The 13,423-nt window shown below is 35.1% G+C and overlaps 1 protein-coding gene across 6 annotated transcripts in view; it reads left to right on the plus strand.

The window, feature by feature from the left end:
- Window positions 1–13,423, plus strand: part of Grip (Glutamate receptor interacting protein) — a 398,341-nt gene that overhangs the window by 85,793 nt on the left and 299,125 nt on the right. For all 6 annotated transcript variants that reach the window (XM_074172568.1, XM_074172569.1, XM_074172565.1 and 3 more), the window contains exon 2: window positions 6,921–7,307. In XM_074172568.1, coding sequence (XP_074028669.1) covers window positions 7,196–7,307 — 112 coding nt within the window. In that variant the 5' untranslated portion in view covers window positions 6,921–7,195. The remainder of the gene's footprint in view (window positions 1–6,920; window positions 7,308–13,423) is intronic.

The following is a 13,423-nucleotide window of genomic DNA, read 5'->3' on the forward strand; positions in this document are numbered from 1 at the left end:
ATCGCTCCACGAGAAATTACACATTTATACTTTTTGAGCGGTCTGATATGGAGAAAAACTTTTCAATTGTGAGCTCACAAATGTTGCTTATTTTGAGGATCAACATATGAAGAATAGGCCAATAAAAACAAAACACGATCGTGATCTTGTAGTTCAATGGGTATATTTTCATTCTTTCCTTCTTGATATTTAATTTGAACATCCCATCTCGTCCATCCACTCCCGCTCCACTGGAGCGGTCCTCATCATACTGATGGGCACTTCAGCAAGATTGACATCTGACCTTCTTTGGTCGAAAGTCAGCCTCAAGGTGCTTTTACTTTCTACTCTGGCTAGCTCCGTGTTCACTCATATTTATAATCGTAGAGGGTGATAGAATTGAAGTGGGGATGACGGTGTGGGTAATGGTGGGGTGTCCATCCGAATGCTCACTTCTGATTAGTCCGCACTTCTGCTGGATCGTTCTGATTGAACGGAAATCATTTCTATACAATATACCAGTTTCAAATATCAAAATGATAATGGTTTGTCATACATCTGATCTAAAACTGTGTCACTCAACATGAGAGTCCCTCAAGGATCAGTTACTAGACCGGTTATCTTCATCTGCTGATCTGAAAGATATTGATGAATTACATGGTAAGCTCCATTATGTCTCACTTTATATGATGGTGACACTTGTCTCATTATATCAGAAAAGTCGAATGCTAATCTTGAAAGTTGTTGTACTATTACTATTGCTCAATATGAATGACTGGTTTCCGAGAAACGTTTTATGTTTGAATCCGTAAAAAATATTTACGTTGTGCATGACAGACAAAACCTACCAACCTTTAAGACTGATGGAAATTCAACTAGGAAAACAACAAGTGGTAATGTAAAACTGGTGGAGTATACATTGACGAAAATTTGAATTAAACATTTCTTCGTACTCAGATGGTAGCAGGACTGAACTTGTCCACTTTGAAAGCCAAATGCTTAACCTCAACAGGCTCTGGTCGAATTCAGACTACGATATGGAAATATGCTCTTCAAAGCGTAGAAAAAAGTTGCTTGATACAATGCTGGTGTTCCTAAAGCAACAAGCTACGGAAATCATTCAAAAAAACTCAACCTACCTTCTCATTTTTCTCTTTTTGAAATGGAATGTTTTTTTTTGATTGTAGAGATAAATCTCGATTTGATCTGGTCAGAAGTTATTATTCATGATCATAGAGGCAAACGATCAAGTATCATATATGTGTGATCCAACATAAGGTGTAGCCAATGAGAACTCCATATAATTACGTAGTAGCAGTTTCTTCTTAATTTTTTGTCCGTTATGATGAGTCTTCTGTAATATCTCAATGAATAATTATTCAATTCATTGGAAATAAGCCGCATTTGAATCACTGCCAACGTAACACAAGTAGAATAATTCCGTCAACGTAAAAATTGTGGGTTTGGGATTCGATAAAGTTGATAAAAGCTTTGGCGAAGATTCTACTTGCCAGAAAGTTATCGAAGTGCTCAAAAATATGGTATTTTGATTGGCGAGAGGTATGTGGAGTATGATGAGAGAGGCAGAGCTTTGACATTCAATTCTTTTAAATGCGGACGGGCGTTGTCCTGGAGCAGGATCGGACCTCTTTTGTTGATCAGTGCTGACGCAATTTTCTCACAATAAGACTCTGCTGTGATGGTTGTAGCGAGTTTCAGTGAATCACACCAGCCGCTGACCCCCATAGAGCAATCATGGTCTTTTTTGATGAGTTTCTGCCGTTGGGAAGTGCCTGTGTAGCTCATCGGTGTCCAATCACTGTCCTGAACGTCTTCTGTGGTTGTAGAGGATCTACCTTTCATCACACGTGACAATCCGATCCAAAGAAGGAATGTTTTGGTTTTGCAGAAGCAAAGAAGAACAGACCCCGAAACGTGACAATTTCTTAGATTGTGCGAATCATTGGGCACCCACTTTTCAAGGATTTATGACCTTTCTCATACGTTTTAAATCGTTTATTGAGGTATGAAGTTAACAAAAACACATGACATTAAAACGGACAAAACTTTCAACAGACTCTGCAGGATCAATAGAAAAACGAAGAATTTGCGTTTCATCGCTTTCGAATTTAAGTTACCCGCTCATAAACGTAATAATCTTGGTATACAAATAACCATTTTAGATATCTTGTACATAGTAAAATGAATCATTATCAAGTTCATTGAAAATCATAATAACTTCTCAACCCTGTGATATAAAAGTCTTTCAAAAATTAACATACTTTCTTTCATTCTGAATTCACCCTGGTCGATAATAATTCAATTTCAGTATAAAAACAAATCTGAAGAAATGAAAGTATTATTCATGCTCGTTGCGTTCAATTTTCTACGTGTTTGACGTTCGATTCAATCAGTAGACGAATTTGAGTCGATGATAAAGTAACGAAAGAAAATTGGTTTTATTTTTCTGCATATCATGGCATGGCACCCATACTTTCCCCTGAAGAATTCTCAATTATCATCTATTGTGTTCTCAAGGCGCGCTTCTCCATAATACCCCAAATATAAAGGAGATTGGACTTTCACACTCCAGAAACATTCCGGAAACCAATTTGTACGCCAAGTTGTGTGATACAGAAATATAACATTTTCCGCTGGAAGAAGAATATATATTTTCTCGTGAAAACTGACGAACTTACGAGGCAGAGCTGTTTTGAATTGGGAAAACTGGGTAAATATAGCGAAATAACAGAAGCCTTTTGTTGGTACGTATTCTTGTGTGAGTAACAAAAGAAGGGAAAATATTCGGGTGGAAATGAGATGAGTTATTTGACGAAACCGGTTTATTCAACACTTTGACGTCTTTTTTGTACTGTATTTCAGTCCTGAATCTAGGGCCCAGTGTATTTTGTGTATGACCTAAAATAATTCCATGCATAATCTTTTCGAACAATTTTCCGGAAATGCATAGTTTGCTGATAGGTCTATGATTTTCAATATTACACTCCTTTGAGGAGTGGCATTACGGTAGAAGATTTACACTTATTCTACGAAATATTCTTCTCCGTAGAGATGAATTATAAATGTGGAAAGTTATCTTCATCTTTACATTTTTTTATTAATAGCCCTGGTATGTCTTCCGGACCAGGACACTTCCTTATGGTTATACTATAAATTGCTTCTGAAATGTATTCTTAACAGTGTAATAGAGTAATCAAGATCTTTGTTAAGCATCACACGATCGACTTGTTCGAACCTTTGAATAACTACATTCTAACTTGAAGGAGCATCGAAAACTACAAAAAAATTGCAAATATAATTAGAAACGTTAGCAAAGAGTAATAGTTCACTTTCGAGAATATTTATCATTTTCAAATCGAATAAAAAGAAATCAATTTTGTGCTACAAATCCAACAAAATTAATAAAAACACATTATTACGTATTTAGAAGTTATTATTATTATTTTGAATTTTACAAATCGAAATTTCTCAATGAAACTAAAAAGTTTTTCCTAAGGAGACAATTCTGATTGTCATCTGAAATTTTCAAAACTTCTACCCAAACTGTTACATAAGGCAAAAATTTTGGCATTCCTTAGGTACATATTTTGGCATTCCTCAGGTACATATTTTGGCAGAAGTAGTGATTTATATGATTCAAAAAATAAATCTGAAATGACTGCTTGGCATAAGGATGCAACAAATAGAATTCAGATCTAATAGTAACATTTATTTATAAAAATACACAAACAGTCAAATATCATAAAATTTCAATATTAATACGTGGTTTGTAAGAATGGAAATGACCTTTCATTTGATCAACAACTTCTGAGCCACCATATAGAAGATATTGTCATCCAAATGTTAAATACCAGAGAACTTGTGAATTTGACCTGGCTTTGTCAAAACAAATCCAGATGGAGACAATATGTGAACAGCTGCTGAAGTCAGTGATTTGAAAGAGAATTCCTTTCTTTGGCTTTTTTAATCTTTCACGTCATTTGGTATCAAAACTCGAGAGAAATAATTTGTATCCATTTCATTTTCAGTAGTTTTGGAATGCGAATCTATCAGTTCTCTTTTCAGAAAATAGTCAGTTTCAACAGCTTCACAATAGAAAATATCGTGTAAGCTATTATCCAATGATTATTAAAATCAGCAGCAGTCGAGAACATTTTTGCGAAAATGGAAAAAAGATACAATTTTTTTTTAAATGAAGTTCACCAAATTTGAAGTGGGGATACAATGAAAATCGGAGTTCAAAGTCATTATTGAACATTACTTTGAGATTGATGATAATTTTGATAAATTGAACAGAACTGGCTAATATTTGATGCAAATCCATATTGAAACTAATACAGTTTGTGGTATGATTTTTACTATAAAAGGTTTAACAAAAACCGCGACACGTGTTTCGCTATACAATAGCTTTCTCAAGCATAACATTTTGATAAATTCCGAATTTAAATTCGGAATTTTTTTATTCCAAATCAAAACATGGAATTTTGTTAAATTCCGAGTAAGAACTCGGAAGTTAATATTTTTTTTCAAATGAATTATAGCCTTCCTTCTAGGCCTTTATACACATTCCGAAAAGTAGTTTCCACAACTACTCAATAAGGCAAATATATGATGTTTCTCTATTATTTCCATTTCAAAAGTTGTTCACTTTTCAAGTTGTAACGTTTTCTCTTGAGACCATTCGGTTAAACTTCAGGATCGATATGTGCTTATATGGAACTTAACTTCTTGGTTGTACCTTTCAATAATTAATTTTTCATTTGAACTCCACAGGATATTTGTATTTATCTTTGAAATTGCTTCCGTCAGCAACACTTTTAATAATTTCGTCTTCCTTTTTTGACGAGTTTCAGATCGTGAAATTTGATCAATCTATGAGAGCCTGGAATTAATTTGAGTGTTATTTGAACTTTGAGGTTGTTTGTCAAAACTCTTCTTCGATTCTGAATACTCAAATATCGTTTGAATAAATGAACTGTGAAATATAGTAGCTGGTTCATAGACAGAAATGAACTTCAACGATTATAATAATAAATGCTTTAAAAGGTTACTCAGTACAAGAGATATTAACCTAACCTAACAAAAGACAGAATTCAAGCACTTGTGCTGAGTTGAACTTCGCCTTTTATTATATCAGCAACTAGCTCTGCAATACAGCCAACGGAACATTGAAGAAAATGCAAAAATAGGTGAAAAATCCAATTTTTGTCAGGATTCTGCTTATGAAACTATCAACTTTAAGTGAAAGACTTTTCTATACGAAAGTACATAAAATTTACTACAAATTTTTTTCTTTAGGTTTTTTTCTTCGGCAAACCGTTCTGGCTCAAACTATAGTTGAAAATTGGCGCATTTTGTCTGACTCCGCAGAAAAAAACAACTTTTTCAACTCCAAAACTCTAATTTATTGTTGAAGGCTATCAGGTAGTGAATTCCTCTCAGTTTTCTGTACATACCTCATTCAAATCAATATGTAACGGTACAGGTAATTAAAAAAAGACAATGACAATGACATCAAACAATCACATAAAGAGCTGTGAGTATTTTTAAGTTACGAACTATGCCCCTTTCCTCTATTTTTTTTCGGTCAGCATGTGATGAGGAAACAAACAGAATCAAGCGTTTACAGGACTTTCACACCGACAAAAACTGACGATTCAAAAATTAATTTCCAGCAAGCTGTAGAGGACGCTGATACTCTAATTATCACAACTCCTAGATTTGCCTCATCGAATGAATATGTGACAGTGGTGAGGAAAGATATCGACCTTTTGGTAATTTTGATTGGCCTGTGTAGCCCTGATATAAAGAATGTTTTTTTTCGGAACAGTTTCTTAAATCCTCTTTAATCCTGATATTGTCGCTGGAAAAACAATATCAGACGATATATTGTTCCTGCACGTGATAAGTGGTTGTGACACAACTTCTGTATTGACCGAAATAGGAAACGTATTTCTCAAGGTTCTGTATGGGAAAGGAAATAAGACTAGCCAGAACGATTCAAGATACAAGCACAAGAGCTGCTGCACCAGCTTTGCTGGTTTAATTCTTGTAGCTGCTGCTGCAGGTGCAGCAATGGTTATCCAGTCAAACCACATTCGACGAGCATCAAAGAGATCCGAATGACTACTTCAAACCCGATATTCCAGCAAATTTTTGGTAAATGTAAAAAATGCTTCCAACGCAATTATGGAGTCAGGAAAGGTGGCCTGCATTGCTTTCCGATCTGCAAATCATGCGAGGGGCTGTGTGAAAACGTCGAGCTCCCGGGAGAAAGTATCGATATTGATGAACAAGTGACCGAAGAAGGAGACCAAAAACAGACTGAAAAAAGGCGCTTATATAGGTATATCTAATTCCACAATCTATTTCGTAATTATTCATATCTCCTTGAGACATGATCACAAGAGCCAGGTGAAATACGCCAATTTCTGAATAGCTTGGGTCAGAACGGTTTGTCGAAGGAGTAAACTATTAACATTTGTAGAAAATTGTATGTATTGTCATTTTTATAGAAAAGTTTTCCATGAAAAGTTGAAAGTTCCCGAGTTATAAGCAGAAAATTATCAGAAAATGAGATTTTTATACCTTTTTTGTATTATTTTTAATGCTCCGTCACGAAATTTCGTTAGCAAACCTTAGATTCTGATTCAGCACCCCAAAAAATATACAGAATGGAAAAAATCGAAACTACCCCGAAATGTTTCTACTGAAAACCCAGTTTGACAGGAGTATACGGAGAAATATTTGTTTTCCGGTAGGCATTTAGCGAACCTAACGCGAAGATTCTGTGGGAGAGATGGATTTATTTTCTTATTTCTCCCACTTTCTTTCGTTTCAATCATTGTTTCTCGCGATGGCTTTATCGAAATATATAAAAATGACAAATGCATGGTAATAGATTTTCTCTTTTGTTTCAGTTGTTCACATTTACTGGAACCGAGCCCAAGAGACCTAAATCACACATACAGCTCTGCAAGAGTTGGCCTTCATATCAACTAATCAGTGACAAAACTCCTCCCCGACTCGAATAACTGACTATAAATCCGGCGAGCCGTGCCAAATGAGAATAAAATGATATTCCCAGGGATGCGGACGGGACAAAAACAAAGTGTGGAATACTCCGGCGGCCGTAAAGCATCTGAGTAATGGATTTGAACGGTGTCGGGATTTAACAGAACTCCACTCAGTGAAAATGAAGCTTTGGAAAGTTCTCGCAAGAAATAGTCACGTCTACACAAACTCGACCGGTACATACGTCGGGCCCAATCGGAACAGACAAGCGAATTTTTCGATGGAGCTTCACGGTGAGTGAGAATGAAAATAAGCTCTTTGAATACACGTAAACATAAAAAAACACAGTTCATATGGATATATATGTAGTTTATTTGTCCTAAGTTGGCTATCTGATCGAGCTTGACCAACTCTTCTAACAGAGGGGAACCACGTGTTTCTATGAATATTCAACAAGGTCTTCAACTTTCATATTATACAAAGTCAGCGGTATGAACTGAACAATGTCATTAAATTCCTGAGAACCTACATCGGTTAGAGAATATGAGGATTTACTCCACTGAAAAAAACAACTCATATAAAAAAAATCATGTCATCATTCTTTTCAAACAGGGATCCGTTATCCTTCGATTCCTATTCTTTCGAGTACTCTCCAGGATCGAGTTATTCAGTTATTGTTGCCATAATTAACAACCGATAGTTTCGACAAATTTCCAGCATAGTCTTCCTCCACCATGTATGTAGATGATCTCATCTTATTATTATTTCAGGTAAATCAGTTGAATATGTGGAAGTGAATAAACAGATCATTGAATTTTCAAGACACTTCTCGAATTAAGACTTGAACACTTCCCCAATTCTGAAAGAGAAAAGTATCACCCTGTATTTGCTTTTAATGTCGTTTCTGACAAATTATATAAGAAGTTTTGTGATCCATAAGAAGGTTAAACGACCAAATAAACATTACGAACTTTTGGTATTTTTCTCCCAACTTTGTTTGCTGTGTCAGATGAAAGTTTTATGTATTTTACAGTTTCCTGGATACGAAAACATTAAATATATCATGAAGTATACCAAATAAAGTAGAACCCTGCTGTAATATACCACATAATGAATCGTTCAAGATTTATGGATTACTTGTGAAGTGAGGAACAATTAATATGCAGCAGTTATAGAAAGTCGAAAAAAAAATGTATGTGTGCTAGTTTTTTATAAACCTCACATATCGTCCTCATCTGTTGCAATTCCTCCTCCAATTCATCATAGCATTGCTTTTGATGTTCAATCGTAAATTAATAAGAAAGCATAATCCTATTGAACGGCCTTCCAGACCTTTGATTTTATTTCTTGAGTTGTAATAAATAATTATGATCGTGACCTAAAGGAAATAACGCCGACCGCCACTGGTAGTCATAAACCAATTGTGGCGTAGCTAAGAGCGTGCAAATGTACGATGTGTGCCGCTCTAGATTCGACGGAATTCCGGCAAAATTTTCTAGCGCATCCGATTACGATATTTAAATGCTAGCCACGAGCATATCGACACAGTCAAGTGGAAGTTACAGTGCGGTATGCGTAGTGATCTAGTAAGGCGATAGACATTCGAATAATAGTTGAAGTTTTAGTAGAAGTATTTATTGTATTCAAAGTGAAATAAAGTTAAGTTTAATTATCCAGTGCAGTCAATTATTGGTCAACCCACGGGGGAAAAAGGTAACATTTGGTGTAGGAAGTGGAATAATTGACTGAAAATTTTCTGTTTTATGGTTAAAACAAGGACTATCGATTACGACGAGATGGAAGAGCGTAAGAAAATGTTCGAGGCTCTGCAAACGAGCCTGGCAGAGAATGAAAAACGCAGAAGAGAGGAAGATGAACGCAAAAGAGAGGAAGATGAACGAAGAGAGAGGAAGAACAATTTCACCGAAATGTAGATCGTGAATTACTACTAGGTATTCCAGAAAAACAGGAGAAAGACAGAGACTTGCTGGTAAATATTCTGATAAAACAGGAAAAGCAGGAAACAGATAATCAGATGTACCTTCATTTATTGGAAGATTCAAAAAAAATTCAAGTGAGTAAAAGGGAGGTGCAGGAATATATTCAGGAATAATTTAGAAAACTATTTCGGGAAACAAAGGAGGGATCGGAAAAAGTAGTCGATGAGAAGCTTGAAGGAGTTGAAAAGAAATTTGAAGAGATTATCGAGGAACTTCGGAAAGAATTACCGGAACCGAAAAGGATCACTGTGGAAAAATGCAAATCGGAAACGACATCTTTCCCTTCTTGCAGTCATTTTATTAAGTATTCGAATAATGGTTGAAGTTTTAGTTGAAGAGTTTATTGTATCCGAAGTTAAGTTTGGAATTGGCCGCGGTGGTAGTGCGCCCGACTCACAATCGGAAGATCGTGGCTTCGATTCCCGCCTCGACCAGATATTTTTCTCGAGAGAATTTATCTGGTTGAAGCGGGAATGATTCTGCAACCGTGTTAGGAATCACATGTTAAAAGGTAAGACCTCGTTAGTCCTTAGCTCGTACAAGTTTCTCAACTTCTGAGAGTTGTCGTTCGTATGGGGGCGACAGCTGACTAACGGAAAAACAAGATTCTTAAGCAGATTATTCAGTGTAGTCAATTATTGGTCAACCCACGGGGAAAAACGTTACAATAATAAATTTCATCAGCAACGTTATGTCACTACCGCCAAAATATGCTGATGAGTATGATCAAGATGGGCCTGGTGTCATAGCTGTATTTTATTGAACACCTCTTCATACACTGATTTGTCTGGATTGGTGAATAATCATTGCTTGAACATACAAATTGTAGTGACTACGCATGGAGCTCGATAGTGTGGCAGACATAGTAGTAGATGCCAACTTTGCATACACTAACTGTTCCACTTAGCTTGGAGATAGGTGCAGAATTGGGGTAACAATTGTTTCATTTCCCACTCAGGCTAACAGCACTCATATAGATAACCTGGCAGTCTTTATTATGCTTCAAAATGTTATTAATCAAAGGAGTATTGTTATGTGGTGGCGTACCTGTCCAGACTATCAGCATCTATACCATATCCACTGTGTTCGTTGGTTCATCAACAATATTATTTTCTATTGAATTCACAATTCATTCGCATGGATAATTTAAATTGCATATTGTTGATTTGATCCTATTTGATGAAGAATTTTATCAATTCAGACTTCCACTGTCTAATGTGATATAAAATGATTTGAAACCCCTGACAGGATCAATAATTGAAAAAAAATCTGAAAATAACAATTATATTTAGCAAAAAACCCTGAACTGAAATTACAATAAAATAAAATACAAGCAAAACTAAAAACTGAACAATCAGTGAGAAATAAGCATTAAAAATTGAAAGACTTCAAGCCAAGTTACTGATATGATTGTTATTTTTAGCTATTTTTTTCAATTTCAACAATTCTTCCAGGGATTTCGAATCATTTTATATCATATTAGACAGGGAAGTCCGAAGAATTAAATTCACCATGAAACCTTCAAACAAAATATTTGATGAACTCTTTCAAATCTCCTTGTGACGATCCTGTCCTCTTTTTCCTTAATCGGTTGTTCCGATGAACATGCAAAGAGAGGTGTACAGAAAACGTTTCTCGTCGTGACCGAGTGAAAAACTGCGATATAATCCCGTCTTGCTGCGAACCAGACAAACTGCATGTACGATTTTTCTTTGTGTGATAAGGAACTTCCAGAAAGTCAAGAACTCCTGATGTACTACTCCACGATAATCGAAAAAGACCGTGAGCAAAACCTTCACATTTGATCGGACTTGGCATGCTTTATTTGGTATTGGCTCTACTTAGCTCTTTCATCGGGACAGTTGGACTTTGGATTCGATGATATAACCATATAGGTACTCTTGATTCTGTACCAGTTACGACTCTTTTGAGCAAATCTGAATCGCCGTAGACGTCATTCAACAATTTCTGAGCGATGCTCATGCGACGGTTTTTTTGGTCAAAATTCAGCAATTTTGGAAGGAACTTTGCTACCACAAGCTCCATTCCCGAAATTTCCGAAAAATTGCATGGCATGAGCCAACCGATATGCCGACATCGTCAGCAACTTCTCTAATAGTGATTCTACGATTCTCCATAACAATTTTCTTCACTTCCTCAGCATTTTCATCGGTTGTTAATGTCCTGGGGCATCTTTATTCACATCATCTCGACCTTCTCTGTAAACATTTTTATGACTCAGATTTCAATTACCGTATGCCACTGTCAACATTTCAAGTATTTTCAGCAATTGAATTGCTCTATGCAGAAAGTCCCTAGGTAACATTTTTGCGAGTTAAAACTAGTAGCACCATTGATTACTCTATTTAGTTTTTGCATGAAATGTTCCGAAGTGTCTCATTTCCTGAGTCGCATTTTATAAAGTGACGAGAGGTTTCGTGCAAGAAGAACCTAAGTGTTAAAAAAGTACCTAAATTTCAAAAAGAACCGAAGTGATATCAGATACAGAAAAGTGCGTGTTTTGTTATTTTCATTGTGTTATTGTTTTAATGTAGTTGTTTTTTTATAGCCTTTATAGATCAATTTTCAACAGACGACGATGAAAAATGGCCTTTTTCCAAAAATAAGTATAAATAATGTTGTGACAAATCAGGCCACAATGTTTTTGTTTACTGAAAATTTTGCAACCAAGGGCCCTAATGAAGTTATTACAACTTTAGATTCCTATCTGAAGAAATACAAAACCGATAAACAAGTTATATTGTCAATTTTTTGCGACAACTGTTTTTTGCAGAATAAATACAAATTTTTGTTTACGTATTTGGATTCTCTTCGTGCATCTAGGCTCTTTCAAAAGATCCTGATATATTATCCTATTACAGGGCATTCAATGATGCCAATAGACCGATGCTTTGCACTGATACAAAAAAAAGACTCAATACTGTAAAGAAAATAAACCTAACAATAAAGATCCTTTTGAAATAATGTTTTTGGAACATAGCTTATTTACCAAAAATGCTGATATTTCCGATGAATTCCCAACGTTGAGGATGCGAGACTATAAACAGTTTTATGCGACTAAAATAAAACAATCAATTTCAGAAATTTTAAAATGTCGATCTGTAATGTTCTCTACAAATGATAAACCTAAACTTAGAGAAACTATGACAGGGAAGTATTCAAATTCTTTTGCTCTTTACAAAGTAGGATGTCGAAGACTTATTGCTAATGAAGAAAAGAGAAATGAAACTTTCTATGTGTTTTACCACTTTTATTTGTAACTAACGTTACTGCAGTTTCGTCCTATTCGGACATTTTCAAACTCATACAATAAACTTATTGCTAACTTATGTCCAATGAATGCCAATAATTATTTCATATAACGAAAATCTGAAAAACTAGCCAATATCAAATTCCTTGTTCAATAAATAGAAAACGAAGAAAATCGAGAATTTTATAAGGTGTGTCAGACGAAGCATCCCATGAAAAGAAAATCGTGGGAGAAGATGAATCAGACGCTGAAGATTATGAGTAGAATGTTTTTTTTTCAGGTTTTTTTGCTTACTTACCTCATGTGTTAGTATTTGTTTTGCCTTGTTTAATAAAAATGTTGATTTGGGTTATATATTACAGTCTGTTAAAAACATTCTTTTTTTTAAAGAAGTCCCTAAGTGAAAATTTGTATTATTTTTTACAAAAGAACTGTATGTCACATTAGATCTTGAATGCGCTATATAATACCTAAATACACGTTCAATCTCTGGTAAAAGTTAAAATTTGCAAAACTCTAACCACTTTATTTCCAGCAAAAATTGAAACTTTCAATCTTTCGTATCTTAAAACAAGAAAAGTCACTAAGGGACTTTTTGCATAGAGCCCTTCAATTAATCGATTTAATTTTTCCCACAAAATTTGATAAATATCCTTTGATAAATATTTTTAGATAGCAGAACACTTGTAACTTTTATGCCTCCCAGTATCAAACTAAATATGCTGAACAGCTAAAACTATGGATTTATGTCCGAGACAAGTGAACCAACAATAAAAAATCGCTAATCGAATGTACGTAGACCGCGAAATTGAAACATACTCTCTGTGTTTTAATATTCAAATGCATCCGAATCTTATTCACTGGTATCTCGTTTTCACATTGTTGACCATCGCTATTGGAATCACTACAGCGGAAAAAGTCTGCACTGTTAACACACTCTTCATTACTATTAGTAGGTACTTGTCCAAGAAAGCCACATTTTAAACAGATAACAAAAATTTTAAGTAATAATTATAACTGCACCAATATCGAATTTCAACACACAAATCGCGATCAGTTCCTGAACTGAACATTGACAACACGAAGTGTATAAACACCTTCGAATTCTACTCGTCACCCTAATATGACTTCAAATTTA

Source organism: Leptinotarsa decemlineata, unplaced genomic scaffold, assembly GCF_025532065.1.
Source record: "Leptinotarsa decemlineata unplaced genomic scaffold, Ldec_3_MD MMD2_tig00000133_RagTag_RagTag, whole genome shotgun sequence".
NCBI classification, from domain to species: domain Eukaryota; kingdom Metazoa; phylum Arthropoda; class Insecta; order Coleoptera; family Chrysomelidae; genus Leptinotarsa; species Leptinotarsa decemlineata.